The sequence below is a fragment of the Ciconia boyciana genome, chromosome 2 (assembly GCF_034638445.1).
Source record: "Ciconia boyciana chromosome 2, ASM3463844v1, whole genome shotgun sequence".
Taxonomy (NCBI): Eukaryota; Metazoa; Chordata; class Aves; order Ciconiiformes; family Ciconiidae; genus Ciconia; species Ciconia boyciana.
In genome coordinates, this window is record NC_132935.1 from 731,693 (window position 1) to 752,092 (window position 20,400).

General features: G+C 48.9%; 1 protein-coding gene across 6 annotated transcripts in view; it reads left to right on the top strand.

Moving 5' to 3' along the window:
- Positions 1-20,400, top strand: part of HSF1 (heat shock transcription factor 1) — a 74,480-nt gene that overhangs the window by 15,043 nt on the left and 39,037 nt on the right. For all 6 annotated transcript variants that reach the window (XM_072851743.1, XM_072851741.1, XM_072851746.1 and 3 more), the window contains exons 2-4: positions 5,110-5,218; positions 11,136-11,272; positions 13,152-13,276. In XM_072851743.1, coding sequence (XP_072707844.1) covers positions 5,110-5,218; positions 11,136-11,272; positions 13,152-13,276 — 371 coding nt within the window. The remainder of the gene's footprint in view (positions 1-5,109; positions 5,219-11,135; positions 11,273-13,151; positions 13,277-20,400) is intronic.

Below are 20,400 nucleotides of genomic sequence, written 5' to 3' on the forward strand. Positions count from 1 at the left end.
GTGCCCTTCTGAAAAGGACATTGAGGGTTTCTGCAAATGTCCTGCTACAGAGCATGTGTAGGCAGCAGGGAGAGAAGCAAGAAGTGTGCGGTGGCTTATAAGCACTGCCTGGACTAGGAAGGAGACCTTTCTACACCAAGCCTAAACTCGGCCCCTTTCCCTCATCAACTGACTTCTCCTCCCCAGCATCGGTTTCAGAAAATCCTTTGGGGGCACCTCCTTTTCTGTCTGCCAGAAGAATAAATGGTGTCTCAAGCCTGCGAGGCTTTGCAGGAGGAGAACGGGAAGAGCAGAAGGGTGCCAGTGCAGATGTGGAGACCTGGAGTATGCGGTGGGTGGTCAGAGCCCGTCTAGACTAGGAGTGAGTACGGTGCTGGCCAACACGCTGAACACGTCTAGTGTTACATGAGTCATTTTGACTTCACGTTGTCCCCCTCCGAGGGAGAGCTGAGGCTTTTGACAAAACAACCTGATCTGTGCTAAAATGTTTGATGCTGTCTGAACTCGACTTGGAACACGTCAAGATGAAAGTATACCAAAATTACGCAAGATAAGCTGTATTTCATTTACTGTCATAACTTCTGCTCTACCTTGTGAAGAAGTCTGCCTGCATTGTTTCTTCCCTTTCAACAGACCCTGATAACTGCTGGGAAATGGCCCAACTCCTGCGCCGTCCCGTTGGGCCGCACCGTTAACACCCAGTGTGGTGCCAGCCGGCAAAGCGAGCAGCTGTCCCACAGGTGAACTTCAGCTGGGGGGGACTTTGTCCCGTCCAGGGAGCTGAGATCCTTGTGTGCGCATCCCGGAACAGCGAGGGAGGAGCGGGATTTAGAACAGGAGGCCCCTCGTCCCCTCTCTGCAACGTAAGCCGTCACCCCAAGACAGACGCTTAACCTCATTTGTATAAGCTGTTTGATTTTAAGAGGAGCATGAATGCCTAACTAGTCTGACCCTGATGGTTTGAAGTGCTTTGGAAATGATTCTGAAGAGGAGAATAACTGAAGCCGTGGAAGTAAATGGAAATGGGATAAAATACGACATAGACTTACCAAAAATCGATTGTGCCTCCTCACCTCTCCTCTGGACATGAAATCCTTTTCTGGATAAAGGAATTGGGGCAGATCTAATGTGTCTGGACTTCTGCAAGGCGTTTGATACTCTGCCACATGGAAAATCATAAATGAAAGTGGAGAAGATGAGGATTAAAACAAGAATTGTGGGGGAGAGACTGGCTAAAGCAGAGACAAGTTAGTTTTCGGAGGGTCGCTCCAGCCTGGAGAGAGGTCATGGCAGAGCTGCTCGAAGATGAAATCTTGGAACAGTCTTTCTGAATGTGGTTTTTGTAATGATTTTGGCACGTTAGGTGTGTTGAGACAATTTTCACAAAACACTGTTGGGCTTTGTTAACACAGCAAAGATTTGGGATGCCGTGCAGAAGAAACCAGATGACCTTGAGAACTGGAATAACAGAAATGAGGCAGAATTTGGTTAACGCCTGTGCAGGGTTGATTTAGTCCTAACTGTGCAAATAATCCTGTCACTTACAGGCAATTTAATTCAGCTTGGTTTTCCTGTAAGCCTCTTACATACCTTAGACTTCTCCCTTCCAGCTTACTCCCAAGTCTTCTACCACTTTGCAGCAGCAGCCGCTGTAAGCCATGGTAGCCATGTGTTGGGCCCGTGTGCGTGCCGGTTGGCGTTGGACTAACACCAGGATGGGAGAAGGGCTGGTTAAGCGAAAGGTAGCTGGTGTGAGTGCAAGAAAATGTGCAGAAGCCGGCCATAAGCGGTCTGGAAATGGGAGTATTTCTAATAATTCAAGAGAGACATGCTTAAGTGGTACAGCGTTAAAAATACAAATTTTAGGATGAATCTCAAACAGCGTTGTGAAGGAAGTCACCAGTGTGGTGCTTCTGATAGTAGTAGAACTGAAGGCTGAGAGCCTGTCTCCAGTTCCCTCTTCCTCCCCTCTTCCCTGGAAGGAACAGGTACTGCGTTGAGACTTGGTTGAAACTCCTTGAAGTTGATGGATATAATTGCCATCTTTCTGTGAAAACAGAGGAAAAATCTGTTGCGGTTGTGTGCTGGTTTTGGCTGGGATAGAGTTAATTTTCTCCATCGTAGCTGGTATGAGGCTGTGTTTTGGATTTGTGCTGGAAACAGTGTTGATAACAGGGATGTTTTCATTCCTGCTGAGCAGCGCTTCCACGGAGTCAAGGCCTTTTCTCTTCTCACCCCACCAGCGAGTGGGCTGGGGGGGCACAAGAAGCTGGGAGGGGACACAGCCGGGACGGCTGACCCCGCCTGACCAAAGGGGTATCCCCCACCGTCTGGCGTCATGCTCAGCGTATAAAGCTGGGGGAAGAAGAAGAAGGAAGGGGGGGACGTTCAGAGCGATGGCGTTTGTCTTCCCAAGTCACCGTTAGGCGTGATGGAGCCCTGCTTTCCTGGAGATGGCTGAACCCCTGCCTGCCCGGGAAGGAGTGAAGGAATGCCTTGCTTTGCTTTGCTTGCGTGCGTGGCTTTTGCTTTGCCTATTCAACTGTCTTTATCTCAGCCCACGAGTGTTTTCTCACTTTCACGGTTGCGATGCTCTCCCCCATCCCACCGGCAGGGAGGGAGCGAGCGGCTGGGGAGGCTGAGCTGCCTGCCGGGTTAAACCCCGACAGGTTGTTAGCAGCGCGGAGAGACTCCTGTGGAATGGCTAAACCTGGGAAGGTTCACGGGGCTGGGCAGGAGCAGAGTTAGATGGGGAGGCAGGTTGGGGGATCTGGACACAGGTAAAGGGAGCAGAGCGTTTTGGATGCGGCGACGTACAGCGGGTGGCTGTAGTGCTGTGGAGCACACGGAGGAGACCACCAGCAAACTTCATTATTTTAGGGGGGCAAAAAAGCAAGAACTCTTGAGTGGAGCAACTCCAGCAAAACAAAAAGGCTTGGAACGGGACCCAGAGTAGTTTTCTTTCTTGTGGGTTGCCATCTTTAGGGAGATGGCTAGCGTGCGCTTCCTTCCTTCATTGCCATCGTTCTGTTGCACTTTTTGCTATTAGAATCGACTCAGAGTACTTGTAGGTATTGATAAGGAGTAAAGGACCTTAAGGAAAACAAATACTCAAACACAGGTGAATCCTCTGAAGGAGTAAAGAAACTCATCCATGGGCCAAAAAGCCCAAGCTGTCAACTTTTAATAAACCCTTACCTGGTTTTGTTATTGGCAGGCAGAGTCTTTTAAAGTCTGAGGGGTTTCTTTAGTAGTCTTAATTCTTTAGGATTAATGCTGCATTGAATTTGCCCAGTAACTTGAAAAGTCAGGCATGCCTGTCTGAAAATCAAGTCTCTGGGATATTTCGTCTGATACTCTTAAGTCAGTTCAGAAGACCTTGGCCTCATCTTTTCCCTGGAGGTTCACGCTGGGACCTGGAGGCTGTCTGCAGGTGCTCGTGGTGTTCAGCCGTGGCACTGGTCTGACAAGAGTGGAGTTCACAGAGCGCTCGGGGTTTCGTGTTCGTCTCGTCGCTCAGCACAGAACCAGCGAGGGGCTCTTCTGACCTTGTGCGTGGGTGCTGCCTGCCAGGAGATGCCATCCCGAGCGGCACGGCCTGTTTAATATTGAACTAACAGCTCCTGCACGTGAAGGTGCTTTCATGGAGTCCCTCTCGTGAATTGGGGATACTTTGGAGTTCTGGAGGCACCATCCTCTGCTGCCGCATGGGTGGTCTGGCCTGGCCCTGCCGCTCTTCTTTTGAACTAAGAAGTTCGATTGCTTCATGGCCGTGCAATGACTTGTCAGTATCTTGTTGGGCTTGGCTCTCCTCTGGTGCTCCTGCCAGCGCTGTGTGCTGGTGGTACGTGGGATGATATTAGCAGGAGGACGGATCAGGAGCAGGACTTCGTCATGGAAGAAAGTCCGGGTTGTAAAATGCATTCGGAGTTCTTGTGTCGCCTTGCCAGAATGAAAATCCCTTCCTTTGCTGTTTTGCAGATGCTTATGTTGACAGTATAATTCCTGCGCAGCGTGCCAGAAAGGTAATAGAAACCATACTTGATAAAATGGCACCACAGACCTGAAAGCTAAGTGGCTGAAATGTGATCCTGACTACTAGTCAAGATAGTTATAATAGTCAAAATAACTAGTTATTCTTGGCATGCACTGTTCTGTTGGCCATAACTCATTTTCCAAAATCCGACAGCAGAAGTACCTCAGTGTTTAGAGGGGCAGGAACGCTGCCTCCTGTCTCCTACCTATTCCTACTTTTTAAATCAACACGTAGAAAATGTTTATCAGTCGCAGTGAAAAATTAAAACTCGGTAATCAGTGGTGCTCTCGCTCTGCCAGCAACAGCACGTGTTGCTTTCAGCTGCTCTGGACCTCGTCTGCCTTGTCTGCGTGGGCACGGCGAGCCGCCCGAGACGGGCAGGACACAGAATTGTCTGCGTTTGTTTGCAGATGTTGATGTTTAACATCAGACTAGCCCGGTTGTCTTAATTTGCTGGGAAGATCATTGGCTGTTGCTGTAGAAAGGAAAACAAGTTAATTGGGACAACTCGGGGAATTAATAGATCCACAGTTGTGCAAATTGAGGTTTAATCTTTGTAGCCTGCTTAACCTCCTGGGTTGTTTTTTTAAGTCTCGGGGGAGTTGTGCTCTGCAGGTTCTTCCACATTAGTAGCTTGATCACAGCATAAAGAGTTCCTGGCTGCCTGCCCGTTCTCGATAACTGACAGATGCTGCTTGTTCTTCGGGGCCGAGTGCAAGGAAATGTGATGTAGCCCCCGTTGGCTAAGAGAGTGCTCCTGTGGGCAGTTACCCTGGCTCAGCTGAGACGCAGGGACGTGCTAAACCGTAACTGCATCAGGAGCTGGAGGATGTAGTTGAGGTCCCTCTGAACGCTGTTCCTGGGAGCTTGCGTTGGTCAGATGGTAACAGCTTCAAACAAAGCTAATAAACTGCATTCTTACCTACAGCTAAGGGGCTCGAGAGATGGGGCCGTTGCTGATCTCACCCACAGCAACGCAGAATTTGTATTTGTGAGATGAAAAAGCAGGTGGGCTTCTCTCTTTCTGTGTAACAGTGGTTGATAATGTTTCGTTTTGTTTTGTTTTTTGACAGAGTGGAAACAGCTTCCATGTGTTTGACCAAGGCCAATTTGCCAAGGAGGTGCTTCCAAAGTACTTCAAACACAACAACATGGCCAGCTTTGTACGGCAGCTCAATATGTGTAAGTACCTTCTGGGCAGCTCAGTGCGAAGTGGAAAGTTTGTCCTGAAATGAGGTTCCCCTCTTCTGCCCAGGTTTAATGTAGGGGACGTTTCACTGAGCTGGGAGCATTTGCTAGCTTTGCAATCTCTCCGGTTTTGGGACCAGGTGGTAGTTTTAAGCTTGGCCTCTGCTGAAGGGAATAACAACTTCTAAAACTGAAAACTGCTGCTGCATATAAAGAACATCAGACTCTCAGACTTCTTTTATCTTGATATTCCCTGATTATTAGCGCAGGAGTTCTGAATGCTTTCCTTGCGTTCGCCCATCATTAACGTTTGTGACGGCGCTCTTTGCCATCCTGTGTCGTGAAGGAGGACCTCCTCTGGAATGCTTCCAGTGAGACAGGACCACCGCATGTGACAGCTCGTTCATTTTCTGCTCGCTTTCTTGAGGGGATGTTGCTGCCAGCATCACGTAGAGCAGGCATTGTCTGAACTTGCTCTTCTAAGCAGCAATTATTAAAAAAAAAAAAAAATAAATCCATAGAATAGTAGCAGAAGGCTGGAGGGACCTCACAACCGTTTAGTCCGACTCTCTGCTTCAAGGCGGGATCAGCTACCTCTGGGTTGTTGCTGATGCCTTTGCATCTAACCTATTTTTCCCAAGCCTCCAGTAACCAAGATTCCCTAAGACCAACAAGGAAATGCTGTTAGTGTAAGGACAGGGAAGAGTGGAGTTGATTGCTGAATGTCTAACTCAGACCCTCCAGGCTACAGTTTAAATCCTCCGCTTCTCTCCTATCTGCTGTGGATGTAGAGAGATTTATTCCTTTTGCCTTTGCATCAGCCTTCGTGTCCTTGAAAACTTGATACCTCTCCTCAGTCCTCTCTTTTTCTTTTTAGAGTAAACAGCCTGGGTTTTTTAATTCTTGTAGGTTGTTTTTGCAGCCTTTAATTGTTTGCATTCCTTTCTGAGCGGACTTTGTTCCATCTCTGTGTTGAAGCGCAGTAGCCATCGTTGGATGTATCCCTGGGTAGAACAAAACGAGTAATTTGTGTGTCTTGCAGGTGATGCTTTTGTGTGTATCCCATTATGGCATTGGCCTTTTTCTCAGCAGTGTGACACTGACTTTTACACTCAGCTCATGATCCACGACAGCGTTCAGATCATCTTCTGTGCAGCTACTGTCTGTCCAGTGGTTTTCCCTCCCATATTTGTTTGGTTTTATTCCTGCCTGGGAGCAGTACCTTGTATCTGTCAGTAGGGACTTTCATTCCTCTTGTCAAAATCACTTTGAATCGCAGCCGTGCCTTTCGACACGCTTGCAGCTCTTCCCAGCTGTGTTTTATCAGCCAGTTTAGCAAACATACCCTATTCAGCCAGCAAACATACCCTATTCAGCCAGCAAACATACCCTATTCAGCCAGCAAACATACCCTATTCAGCCCTTCGTGCCATTAATGAAGATGCTGAGTAGGACTGGGCCCCCACTCTTACACACAGCACTGCAATACTTTTCACTAACTGCTCCCTAAATAAGGCTTTTTCTGTTGGGTTTACGCCCGTGTTATATCAGTTTCATCTTGCTGATTTTCCTGCTTTGAGGGTGCCATGCTTCGGTTACGATGTCTGCTGCTTTTCTGTTGATGAAGCTTGCTACCCTGGCACGGAAGAAAATTAAATTGATTTAACCTGACCTTTTCTTGTCTTCTGAGTTTGTTTTGGTTTGGGTTTTGGCTTTGGGGTTTTATTACCTATGCACACGTGTATGTGAAAAGTGGCACCTGCTTGCGTAGCTCTGTGGGAAGGGTCGAGAGTCCCCAGCGAGGTGGGGAATACTCCATTTCCCGTCACAGCTGAGGAGAGGTATGCCCAAAGTACAAGCCCTGCCAGGAGAACAGGGACGTCATTGGGCTACTTACGTGTAATTAGACACGGGACGTCTGCACGCCTCCAGAATATCGCTTATTGGTGCTTTTCACCTTGCTTGCTGTCTCTTTTGCTGTAGGACAGGAGCTCTTTGCTGTAGGAAGCGGCTCTTTGCCTGGCAGGTAGGAGGGCTCAGCTCCCGTCTGCAGGCGGGGGAGCGGGAGGTCGCCCTGCAGAAGGACAGGCTCCTTTGGCGGCTTGCTTCCCTGCTCAAAGTGACCTTTCCAGCTGCACTTCTCTTGTCCGTCCTGTCACATCTGACTTGCATTTGGAGGGAGGAGAGTGATACTTCCCTCCAGAGCACATGTCTGCAGGTGCCTTTAATACTTGCATGTCCTGGAACGCTTTGGGCTAGGATCAACCCGAGCATTAGCTTGTAAAATAAGGTAATGGCTGCCTCTCCAACTGATGCTGCTGTAACTGGGGAATGAGAAGAAGCAAGCAAGCTGTCTGGTCTGTTCCCTCTCACCGCGTGTAATGTTAAAAGGGCAGAGGGAATAACATTATTCCGGGTGTCAGCTCCTCCGTTCAATAGCGGGGATAGAAGAGCTGGAACAGAATTAGGTGATCGGACAAAAGCACATCTGAGTGATAAGGTGTTATTTTTAAAAGAAGGGGGAAGAGAAGTAATAAATCTCCACGACCAAGCTAAGACAGGGCTGAAGCTTCTTTTTAACAACACCTTTCCCAAGGGGTTCAGTATTTCTGGAAAAGATGTGTTCTGATCAGACATGGAACTGAGATTTCTTTTAAGACCTCAAGAGTCCGGTTCTCCATAAAAAAATTCCTGCCCTCGACCAGACTTTTGGATCTTTCTTACATGTTCTGTTACGCTACCATGGTAGCATGAGGTAGTATTGAGTTGATGGAAAGCTAGGCTTCATGTCTTGCACTAGAAAATGTGTAAATGTAACCTCTGTGTTCAGGTGTTTATATCTTCTTTTCTGGGCTTAATCTGGGTTTTAACATTGATCCCGTTCTCCCCAGTCTGTGTTACAGAGGCTTTGATTTACTTGAACTGTGAAAGGGATTTCTTAGCTTGTGATTGGTGGCAGTTCGAGGATTTCAGTTTATTTTAGAGTCGAGTGACATGGCCAATGTATGTCCAAACGTGAAGATAAATTCAGAGTTTGTCCCTGCACTGCTTGTCCTGTTTGCTTGAAGAACAGGGATTGCTAAAGGACATGTAGTAAAGAAAAAGATAATGGAACGTGATTTTCTACGCTTAGTTTTTGGGGATTTGCTTGGTTAGCTTCTAGTACAGCTGTGCAGTTATTGTTGCATTTTTCTCAAATCACTTTGTGTTTAGCATAATTGTATATTTCTGTGTTACCGGTTCCCAGGGAAATTTGGAGCTCGTTCTCCTGGCTGGGTGAATAGCCCAGTAAGGTGAAGAGTGCCTCTGAGCGAGCTTTCAGGCTGTGGATCCCTATGCAAAACCCGAGTGAGGGTTACGAAATTCTCCAGAACCGGTGTTTCGCGGCATGTGCTGAGCCTTGGTCACCTTTCTGGGCACACCCGCAGGCAAAAAAAAGTCATCTGCTGCGAGCTCAGATGGAAGCTTTGCCTAGGGACACCTCTGCTCCCGTCTGGGTTGCTGTGTGGGCAGGCTGGATCTGAGCTGGTGTTTCAGGCTGGGTCCCTTCGGTACACGAACGGAGGAGTGTCCAACGCTTTTGCTGTTCTGGCAGAGTATCTCCGGGCTCCTGGTTCCCTGCCCTCTACGAAGCAAGCAATATTCTTTTTCTCCGTGCTCCCCCCTCCCCGGTTTTCCAAACTCATACTGCTTAATCCTCCTCTTACCCTTCGGATGTGCAAGGAAATCGAGAGCTGCCTGACTGCGTACATGCTTCGGGATTGATGGATGCGTTTGTAGCTGCTTTTTCCTGCCAGCTAGCAGGAACATTCTGGGATTATCCCAGAGACGTTGCTTCACGGCAGTCTGCTCGGCTTCCTCCCCGCGCACACAGATCTGCATTTACGTTTTGGCTGCGGGTTCTTGTGATAGGCAGCAGCATAAAGGATGCCTTTCATACACCTCTCACGTGGAGGTTATATCGGGGATTAACTTTAATGCTCCAGATGTGGGCTGCAGAGAGCATTCCAATGTTATTAGAAAGGATGACATTTTCATTACCTTTCAACACCAGCTCTTTGAATAGCTGTGGGGCACATTCTGTGCTTCGTGACCGGGGCCTTTAGTTTTTAAGGATCACTTGAATAACCGAAAACTGGCTAATATCACTACAATAATGTGTAATTTCTCTAAATCACTTTCTGCTGCAAGTGCAGGAAGCTTTTTTTTTAACCACAGCTGTGGTCTGAGCAACTTAAATAACACTCTTGATTTATCCTAGCGGTTTACAGAAATGCTGAGATCCAAAAATACTCTGATGGGCTGCACTCTGTTCTTGAGTGGCTTTTAGGTGTTTTAAGTACATCTGAAGACTTTGGTGCATAACTTCTGCCTGAACTGTTGAGGAGGCACTTTCCCGCATGCCGTGCCCTTCCCTTCCCCACGCAGCAGAGGAATTGCAGCAGAGGAATTGCACCGTCACCCTCACCAGCAGGTTGTGTTGCTGCGGGAATAACAAAAGCGGTGCTTGTCGCAGTAGTTCTGGGGAATTGGTTGGAGCCAGGGTGGTTTTGGTTGTCATATATTAGAACGAGAAAAACTGTATGGACTTGCATTTCTTAAGGTGGAGTAGACTGGTTAAAAAAAAGAAGTTGGGGCTTTGGTATAAAGGTGAGTAGATTGGTGAGGGTGACTCAAGGTGAGACTTGAATGTCTGCTTCAGGACTACTAACCCTGTGTGCGGAGGTCGTCAGCTCTGTCCTGGTAGTGTTGCACAGCTCATTTAGGAAGAAGTTTTCTGGAAAGGCTCTGAAGCCTTTGGGAAGTCCTTTATTTACCTTCTGTGCCTTGGCGTCTCCTTTACTATGAGCAAATTGCTCCTTATTTTCAGGTTAAGGCTCAGGGTGCCGACAGTGCCGGGAACGTGCAGGTTTATGACAGGCGTGCCAGCCGCAGTACTCTGCGTCATGGACTCGTAGCATGTGCTGCAGCGAGGAGGCACTGGAATGGAGAACGGAGGGGCTTGGGCGTTCAGTTCAATGCAGGAATAACTCATCTCCCATTGCGTGCTGATGGACGCTTGCATGGGTTTGCCTCCAAAGTGTTCCTATTTTCATTAGTATGTGAGATGATAGGCAGCGGTGCTTTATCTGCATCATGGATGTTGCTGAGTACATGGCTAATTGGTCTCAGAAACCATTTTATTCCCTGAACAAATAAAACATAAGCCCTCTGGGATTGCCTGGAGCGTGTGCTAGATGTTTGAGTCTCTTTTTGGTGGTATTTTTGAAAAAGATTTTGTTGCAGTATATGTCTGTCTTTATCTTGCTCTGCATTGAAAAGGCAAGGCAGGATGCTGTTTACTCACGTCACAGGACAGTTCCCTGTGAATGAGGGGCTGTTCTCCAGAAATGGTGAGGTTAACTGGAGACTCTTGGTTTAGTTCTGGTAATTTCAGCCTTTCTTCTTGCTGAGCCGTGCTATCAGCCAAACGTCAGCATAACTTGGTCCTGCGAGAGCAGCGAAAGGTGTTTTTCAAACTGATTCTAGGATGCAGAAGTGGATCCCAGCTTCTCAGCCGTCTGTGTCAAGCTTTGCTCGGGGCAGGCAGCTGGGTGGCCTGGTGCTGCTCTCCTGGGGAGAAACAGAGGCAGGGGAAGGATGCGGTGGCTGGAGAGGACTCGTGCCACTTGCGGTTCAGACCGCATAGAGAGGATCAGCATGAGCCTCTGTCCAAACGTCTGTCGGTTTAAGGAAGGGTTTCTCATTCCACCTGGCATTTTTAGGATGAGATCAGTTAGAACGGAATACCGCAGTGATAGAGCACAGGGGTATTTAAGTGAACAAGGGTACCTCGGGCTAGTTTCTGCTTTCTCAAGTTCACATTTAGCCTCTTAATCTTTTCTCCAATTATCTACCCTTTGATTTTCAGATGGCTTCCGAAAGGTTGTCCACATTGAGCAGGGAGGATTGGTGAAGCCAGAGAAAGACGATACAGAATTCCAGCATCCGTACTTCATCCGAGGCCAGGAACATCTCCTGGAGAACATCAAGAGGAAAGTAACCAGTGTAAGTTTATACAATAGATCTTGCTCTAGATAAACAGTTTAAAAACAGAGGGTTAATCTGAAAAGCATCAGTGTGCTCTAAGGGTTGATGGACATCGACGTTATTGTTTTCTGCCAGCAGCTGCTCTTGCTGTCTCTACCCTCTCACCCAGGTACGAGCGGCAGTGCCATCCTGCTCATCAGCTGGCTGCAGGTTCCTGGTACCAGTCCCTTTTGTTCGTGGGTCTTTTTCTCCATGTTTTCAGCATTAGGTTATTTATGGCACTGCTTGAGACTTCCCCTCTCTCCCACACCACCAACAGAAGACAGCCAGCGCTCTGGCCTTGCAAACCAAGTTGCTTCTGAGTTCAGTAAAAAGGGTGTCTCTATTTTTCTCGTTTTTCTGAACAAGTAGCATCTGTTTGAGTTTAGCTTGATGGAGGGAAGTTTGCTGTGTCCTCTGGAGAGTTTGAAGAGCAGTTGTACCTTTCAGTAGGAGGGAGAGTGGTCACTAGTTGAGCTGCAGTCTTTACTTAAAGTGCTTCAAGGAGTGAAAAATACGTACGTACAACGTGTATGCACACAGACACATGAAGATATGTTAGATGTAGTAGTGGAAGGAGGAAAAGGAAGGATAAGATACCTGAGTTATTTTAAATGTGTTAACCTCCAGTGTATCCCACATACAAACTTAGGCATTTTCCCTTTAAACTCACAGATGTGCTTTACAACTGCCCCCATTTCTTGACATACAGAATTGCAGTACACGTACTGAAGACGTGGTATAGCAACAGTTGGTATCAGGAGTTCCAAAAATGCTTATGAACTTTCCAGGCTAATTTATTAGTCCTGGAGTGTGGGCTGGAGAAACATGTTTTTGTCATTCTTTTCCCAATATTAATCAAAGCAACGTGTAGAGAGAGTAGCTCGCTCTTCTGTCTATCCCAGGGTGCTCTCAAATAACCGCAAGTGCCATTTTCACTGAGGCATTTAGTTCCTCTAGACATTTTCACAGTGGGCAAACGCGTTAGAAGGATGTAAAGAGATCTTAAAGATATATGACCTGCTGGCGAGTGAAGTGGAGAGAAGCTGCTATTGAATAGGTGAGATGTGTTAACCCCTATAATGGTTGGCAGTTCATAGACCTCTCACGTGGTGCAGCTCTTGTGAAACATGCCTAGGTGTCATTTCTCATGAGTATTTTATCAGAAAAATAAAATCGTCTGCTCAGAATCTTCTCCTCAGCTGCTTTAACACTTGTAGTGGAAATGATGAGGATGTCGAGCGACCGGCTGCTGCTCAGGGACCTCTGGAAGAGGCTTACCATCCCGCCTGCAGGCCTCTCTGCTGCAGTGAGCTCATCTGCCTTTTTTCCTCCTGATTTTCTTTCTCAAACCGGCTAATGACTTTCTTAAGTGCTAAGACTGATATTCAGTTCACTGCACGCAGCAGAGACTTTTGAAAGCGTGTGAGAAGAATGTTTGTTTCCTGTCTTCCATGCAAATGTGCTCCCTGGTCTTTGTGGCTGCGAAGTTTTAGTTCTAGGCTTGTCATAGATAGGAACGTGTTAGTCCATGGGCTGCCTGAAGGTTTGCACAGGCAAACAGCTCTTGTGTAGGCCTTCACTCTTACCTGCATACGAGCACTGTATTTCTGATCCAAAAAGATTATCTATTTTTTTTTAGGCTGCGACAGAATTTGATGTTTTCAAACAGCAGTATGCTTGCAGAAAACTTGCTTTGTAGGCGGCTGGTTTTAGTCCCTTGACACAATGCACTCGGGTGTGAATGCAGCGGTTGGCCTAGAGAGGGGAGATGAATTATTTGCAGTATCGACTTTGAAGCTGAAATAACCATTTTGTAGGAAGGAAACATGACTGACATCTTCCTTTCTGTCTCCAGGTATCCAGTATAAAGAATGAGGATATAAAGGTTCGGCAAGACAATGTAACCAAGTTACTGACTGACATCCAGGTGATGAAAGGAAAGCAGGAGAGCATGGACTCCAAGCTGATAGCCATGAAGCAGTATGTATGTGGGGAGGGGATGGCAGAAAATGCAGGAGAGTTTGCTCAGTGATTTCTTTCCTGAACACGTTGTTTTTAAGACCTCATCTGAGAGAAGGCTGGCTGCTGCTTGCTTGCTCTCTGTTCCAGCTTCCAGTTGTCCCAGGAGTATAGCCTGGGCTTTAAGAGGCTTTCTGCGTGGGGCAGGAAGGGGTGGTGGAGGGCCCTTTTGGACACGATTAAAACCCATTAAAGACCTGGTGTCACAGCAGCCAGACCTGTGACCCCAAACACAGCGTAAAGCTCCTTTGGAGTACAGCCCTGCTTTGAGGTACCAGTTGGAAAGGCCGGGAAGACTTCGGGAACTTCCTTCCCTGCTGATCTGAAATTTCAGTCAATGCTTGGTGCTGGGTTTTTCCCCTCTGATTTTATTTTTTCCTCCCACAAAGCACAACTATTCTGTCTTGCCTTACGCTGCACCAGGGTATTCAAGTCAGTTGGGATAATGTCTGTTGTCCTTCCGTTCTAAAACTGTATTCTTCCTCCAGGCTCTTGACTTCTTACTTGCACCCAGTTAAATTCTCGCTGGATACTGCTCCCTCAGTATGGCTGTTGGGTTGGGAGGCAAAATGGGTGCTCTTGAGTCCCCCTAATAAATACTGCCTTACCTTTAGAGATGACCAGGGCACGGTTGCTCACCCTTATGTGACTTTTTCCCATGGTGGTCATACAGAGGAGCTTAGTTCATGTCACCTACTCAGATTCTTTAAGGGGTGTTCCAGGAACTGGCTGCCCTCCCGGTCAGCAGGATCGGTGTGTAACCTCCCTGGTGTAAGACTTGCCCTGAGACTCAGAGTTGCCTTTAAGTGTAGATACCTGTTGAGGCCAACGAATATGGGGGTGTGGGTGTCTGATTCCCTTCGGCACCTTTATAAATCTTGACTTAAAGCTCTTCTCCACGAAGTGGAGTGAATCATACATCAGTGAAGTTTATTTCATGCCTAGCTTCTTCATCTCTGCCATTGGTTCTGCGGAATTCGGTTCTGGTCTTACGGAGCAAGCAGCCCTCCATTCTTGCTGGATGAAGCAGGCAGGCAGGGTGGGGGATTTCAAAGGGACAATTTCACAGTGGAAAAATATTTCCTCCACACTGTGTTCCAAAGCCTCCCTTTTCTTGGATTTCATTACTATATCTTGTGCTTGCAGATCACTTTTCTAGCACCTTTGGTGTTCATGGGAGGGGAGAGAACCTGCTTCGTCTCCAAGGTCATTCTAGATGATTCTCTTCATCTTCTATTTGCCCCAGGTATGAGTGCCCAGCCTTACATCTAGGCTGTGCTTCTCCTCAGGCTCTTTGCAAGGGCGGAAAGAGAAGCAGATTGGCCTTCTAAGCTGTTGGTAAACGGCGGCAGGTAAAAGACTTGTGCACCGTTATCGATATTGCAGTTTCATGGGTCTGTAGGCAGCAGAGGTGGCTCTTTCTGTTTTCCCTTTCAAGTGAGCTGCGTGACTTGCCTAGCATGGCTTTGAATGAAAAACTCACGTGCAGCCAACCTCGAATGACCAAAAAGCTACCTTAACAAAGCGTACTCAACGTGCTTGTAGCCAGCTGCACTCCCTTCCTAAACAACAAACCGAAACGAAATCTTCATTAGTCCTCCAGCAGTTGTACAAGTTGTGTCAGACGACTTGTCAGCGATGAAGCCACTGTTAACTCCACGACAGGGTAGCCTTGTGTGTCCCTGGATTGGAAGCCGTTTTTTCCACTTTCCTGGAAAAGCAATCAGCTGCCTAAAACAACTGGTTTGCCACTCGCTGTGATGCAGCGTGTCTTTCGGCAGCTCTGGTCCCAGCCGTTATCACAACAAGTTCGTGTGGGAGGCTTCTGCTTTTGCACGTTTGTTTTCTGTCCATTGCAGGAAGAATAAGCAACATCAAGAGCCATCTTTAAACCCAGCTGCCAGTCTTGTGGTCCCAGCACATGGTGCTCATCTCGGCTTCCGTGGCTTCTGCAGTCCTGTGGCGTTTTGAGATGAAGTGGCTAGGCTGTACCCCTGTATTAAGGATGTGAGCATTCACAGATACAGTATAGGTCTCTAGGCTGCATTCTGGCGGCTCCATTGGCTCTCGCTAAAGCAAACATTAGCATTATTAATTATAAATGGTCTGTAAACCACTAGGTGGAGTGCCTACAGCAGTACTTTGAGCTCTCTAACAGCAGAGAACTGACAACCTCTCTCAAAGCAGAGAAGCTTCCCCCCTCCTTTCAGGAAGATGGTTATTGACCAATTAATAAAAAAATGTGTTTTGCACTTTTTTGAAAGCTTATTAGGTAAACAAGCTCCTGTAAGACAATCAAAACTGAACGTTTTGTGTGAACTATGAGCGTTGTGCAAGGGCCTATTAGCAGGTCTTCATCTTGACACCGCTGCCCGGAAGAAGTGCAGTACCAGCTGAGCAGCTCCCCGAAAGAGCGGCTGCCCTCCGCCGTACCGGCTGCTGCGCACGTCCTCCCGCTCCGTACGCGCCCTGGCTCTGGTACTCTGCCACAAGAGCTGGTTTGATGGCCAGCACAACAGAAAACCTCCGACAAAAAGAACTGGGGGACTAGTGAGCGGGACAGGTCCGGTAGGAGGTCTGGGAGCACGGGAGCGGGGCGGCGGCAGCATCGCTGCTCAGCCCCACAGGCTGCCGGGCCGAGCTGCGTGGGGGGACTTACCCCACGCCGGTGCTCTGCAGGCTCTGGGTGGGAACATCCAGCTGCGAGCTCTCCGTAGCTTGTAATAGCATAATAGCCTCTTCTGGGTTGAATACGCTCCATTCTTCCTGGGTACTTCTCCATCCTTCACAGCCATTAGTAACCGGGTTTTTTGGTCTTCCGCAGGTTCTCCATATCTCTCAACAAAGACAGCTTTTGGGTCTGCATTTCATTATCTGTAATTTTTCCCGTCTCCGTTATTAGTACCGGATCCCTGTACTTGGATTGCTGTTCCTTTTCTGGAGGGCAGAGTTTGCAAGCCATTTTTCATGTTTTCATTTTCTCAGGAACTTGTGGTTAAAAATTCTCTCCTTGCTTCTTGAATAATAATACATCCAATTCACTTACGGTTGGTCTTTTTAGTTCTGGATCTGTGGCGTGTTTCAAAGCATCAGCTGGTTCTTATCATGTCATTGCCGCTTGTTTTCATGACAAGTTTTTCAAATGTTCTTGAGGGTCTGCTGGTTTACATCATGTTGCATCTCTACAGGAGGGCTATTCCAGGTTCTTCTCCTTCCCCTTCACCACACCGATGTCAGCAGTCAACCTCCTCTAGCATCTGCTCAGCTACGATCATTTTGTAGGCGAAATGGTGTGGATTAAGACCTTCGGCTTGTGCCTGTTGTGCTGCCGCTTCTCGGTGAATCGCTACAGCTGGCAGCAGCCAGAATCCTGTTGGATTCCTGCCTTAACCGCACCACAAAGTGCGCAGAGGTCTCTGTTGCAAATTCTGTGGGAATAATGGCTTTTAATCCTCCAGCGTGAAAGCTTGAAATATGTTAATGGCTCGATACAGGAACCATTTGTATTCTCACGAGATGGAAGAGACTTCAGTGGTGATGCAGAACTTCCGGGCAGACCTGCTGCTTCGTCGGCTGTTAATGCAGACGGACGACCGCTGACTGGCGCGGTGCAGCCGCCGGCGTGCAGGGGAATTGGGAAAAAAAACCCCGTTCGCACTGCAACAGGCTCGGGCTCGGTGAGGAGGGGGCCAGCTGTCAAAGAAACTCTGGTGCGTGTTGGTCTTTGAGGGAGAAGTTCAACAACGGTGACCTCCTGAAGCTTTTCTGCACAGAAATATACGGTGTGGTTCAACGTTCCTTGCACTGGTCTTACACACCCTAACTTCTAGAAACATCACCAAGCCTTCAAACGCCAGAGTGGGTTAGCTGAAGTTATTCGTGTGAACTTCCACTGAATGGCTGAGTTTCTTTCGACTGTGAGTTAGAAGCAGGTTAATTTTCCTGTAAAAACAGGATATTTTTGTTTGGCTAAGTGCAAGATTACTAGGAATGAAGAGTGGTAGCTCTGAAAATGAGCTTGCAATGGGACCAAAAGATCCCGCGTGCATTCTCTTTTGATACTAACGGTTATACGTAGAGATCTCAGTTCAGTGTTGGCTTTGTAAAAGCCCTGGGTCTGACCACAACCAGAGGAGCACGTCTAGGTCTTGTATCAGCAGCGTAAGGACGTTGAATTGTTGAGCAAACTTCAGGAACAGAAACGGGAATGACTAAAGTGATAGAAGACGTGCTGAGTAACGAGTGACCGGAGGAGCTCAGCCTTCTTTACTGAAAAAGGGAGGTGAATGAATGCTGGTGTGCCACCTCGGGAGGTGACTCCAGCCTGAGGAACGGTAGCTCGAGTATTTTGCACGCAGTAACAGAGGTGAAAATAGATACAATTAGACTAGCAATAAGGTCTGTGCTCTTAAGTGAAAAGAAGGATTTGAATAATACGTGGAAGACTGTGGTTGATTTCTTCACCACTGAAAATGTGAATTCAAGATTCTCCATTTCAGCCACAGCTATTGGACTTGGAGCAGGGGTGAACGCGTGTGAGTGCTACGGCTTGTGCTTTACAGACCAGATGATCGCAGTCTTCTGGGGTTTTTTTGGCTTGAAAACCTGATGCCACCAAGTATGCTCTGGAAAGATTTCAGTGTCTCGTGTCTTGCTAGTGCTGCTCTTCTCCCCCCTCGCCAGTAGGCCTGTCCCCATCTTACAGATTTTTGAGGAATCCACTTCCAAGACTTTTCCCCTTGAACAGGGTATGTTAGGAGGCACTAACATGAGCTGACTGTAAATGTGACTTTGTTCTCCATGTTGAACTTGGATCTGCTGTAGAGGAGACCTGCGCTTTAGCCACAGCGTGAGAGTCACTCCTGTGAAATTCTGCTGGATTCAGAGCAGAGCCCCCAGTGGAAATGGGGGGTTGTTCCCATTATACAGGTGGGCAGGTAGCAGCTGAAAGAAGGGCTGTAGGACAGCTGTTCTCAGAATCATCGAATCACGGGATGGTTTGGGTGGGAAGGGACCTTTCCAGGCCATCCCCTTTCCAGTCCAACCCCTGCCACGAGCAGGGACATCTTCACCTCGAGCAGGTTGCTCCGAGCCCCGTCCAAGCTGACCTTGAGCGTGGCAGGGATGGGGCATCGACCACCTCTCTGGGCAACCTGGGCCGGGGTTTCACCACCCTCGGCGTAAAACATTTCTTCCTTGGATCCAGCCCGCATCTCCCCTCTGTCAGTTTAGAGCCCCGAGCCCTCGTCCTGTGGCTACAGGCGCTGCCAAAAAGTCCCTCCCCGTCTTTCTGATGGGCCCCGTTAAGCGCCGGAAGGTGCCGGAAGGTCTCCCCGCAGCCGTCTCTTCTCCGGGCTGAACAGCCCCAGCTCTCCCAGCCTGTCCTCACAGCAGAGGGGTTCCAGCCCTCCGACCATTTCCGTGCCCCCCCTCTGGCCCCGCTCCCACAGCTCCGTGTCTTTCCCGTGCTGGGGACCCCAGCACTGGCCACAGCGCTCCGGGGGTCTCAGCGGAGCGGAGGGGCGGGATCCCCTCCCTCGACCTGCTGGCCACGCCGCTCTGGACGCGGCCCGGGAGACGCTCGGCTTTCTGGGCCGCCGGCGCACGCTGCCGGCTCGTGTCCCCTTTGTCACCCGCCGGTGTCCCCGGCCCTTCGCAGGGCTGCTCTCCATCCATCCCCCAGCCTGTATTCACACCAAGGTGCAGGACCTTGCCCTTGGCTTGGTTGAACTTCATGAGCTTCACATGGGCCCACTTCTTGAGCTTGTCCAGGTCCCTCTGGATGACATCCCCTCCCTCAGGTGTGTCAACCGCACCACTCAGCTTGGTGTCATCTGCAAACTTGCTGAGAGTGCGCCGGATCCCACTGTCTGTGTCATTGATGAAGACATTGAACAGCACTGCTCCCAGTACGGACCCCCGAGGGACACCACTTGTCACCAGTCTCCATCTGGACATTGAGCCGTTGACCACTACCCTCTGGATGCAACCATCCAACCAATTCCTCATCCACCAAACAGTCCGCCCATCAAATCCATCTCTACCCAATTTAGAGAGAAGGATGTTGTGGGTGACCATGTCAAAGGCCTTACAGAAGTCCAGAGGGACGACATCCGTAGCTCTTCCCTTGTCCACTGCTGTAGTCACTCCATGATAGAAGGCCGTTAGGTTGGCCAGGCAGGACTTGCCCTTGGTGAAGCCATCCTGGCTGTCTCAAATCCCTTCCCTGCCCTCCATGTGCCTTAGCATGGCTTCGAGGAGGATCTGTTCCGTGATCTCCCCAGGCACAGAGGTGAGGCTGACAGGTCGGTGGTTCCCAGGGTCCTCCTTGCTCCCCTTTTTAAAGGTGGGTGCAATGTTTCCCTTCTTCCAGTCTCCGGGGACTTCACCTGACTGCCGTGACTTTTCAAATACCACAGAGAGTGGCTTGGCAGCTACATCAGCCAATTCCCTCAGGACTCTGGGCTGCATCTCGTCAGGTCCCATGGACTTATGTATGTTCAGGTTCCTCAGGTGGTCACGAACCTGATCTTCTCTTACAGTGGGAGGGACTTTGCTCCCCCAGTCCCTGTCTTGGGGTCCATCCACTCAAGAGGTGTGGGAAGAGAGGCTGCCAGTGAAGACCAAGGCAAAGAAGTTGTTGAGTACCTCAGCCTTCTCCTCATCCATCGTTACCAGTTTGCCAGTCGTGTTCATCGGGGGGTACGCTTTCTTTGACCTTCCTTTTCTGGCTGACGTACCTGTAGAAGCCCTTATTATTATTCTTTGCGTCCTTTGCCAAGTTCAGCTCCAGCTGCGCCTCGGCCTTCCCGACCCCGTCCCTACCCAACCGGGCAGCGTCCCTATACTCTTCCCAGGATACCTGTCCCTGCTTCCACTGCCTGTGCAGTTCCTTCTTGCCCTTTAGTGTGACCAGCAGGTCTCCACTCAGCCATGCTGCTCTCTTGCCTTCCTTTCCTGATTTCTTATACCTGGGGATCGAGAGCTCTTGCGCTCTATGGAAAGCGTCCTTCAAGATCTGCCAGCTCTGTCCTGCTCCCTTGTTCCTGAGGGCAGTTTCCCGGGGGTCCTGTTGACGAACTCCT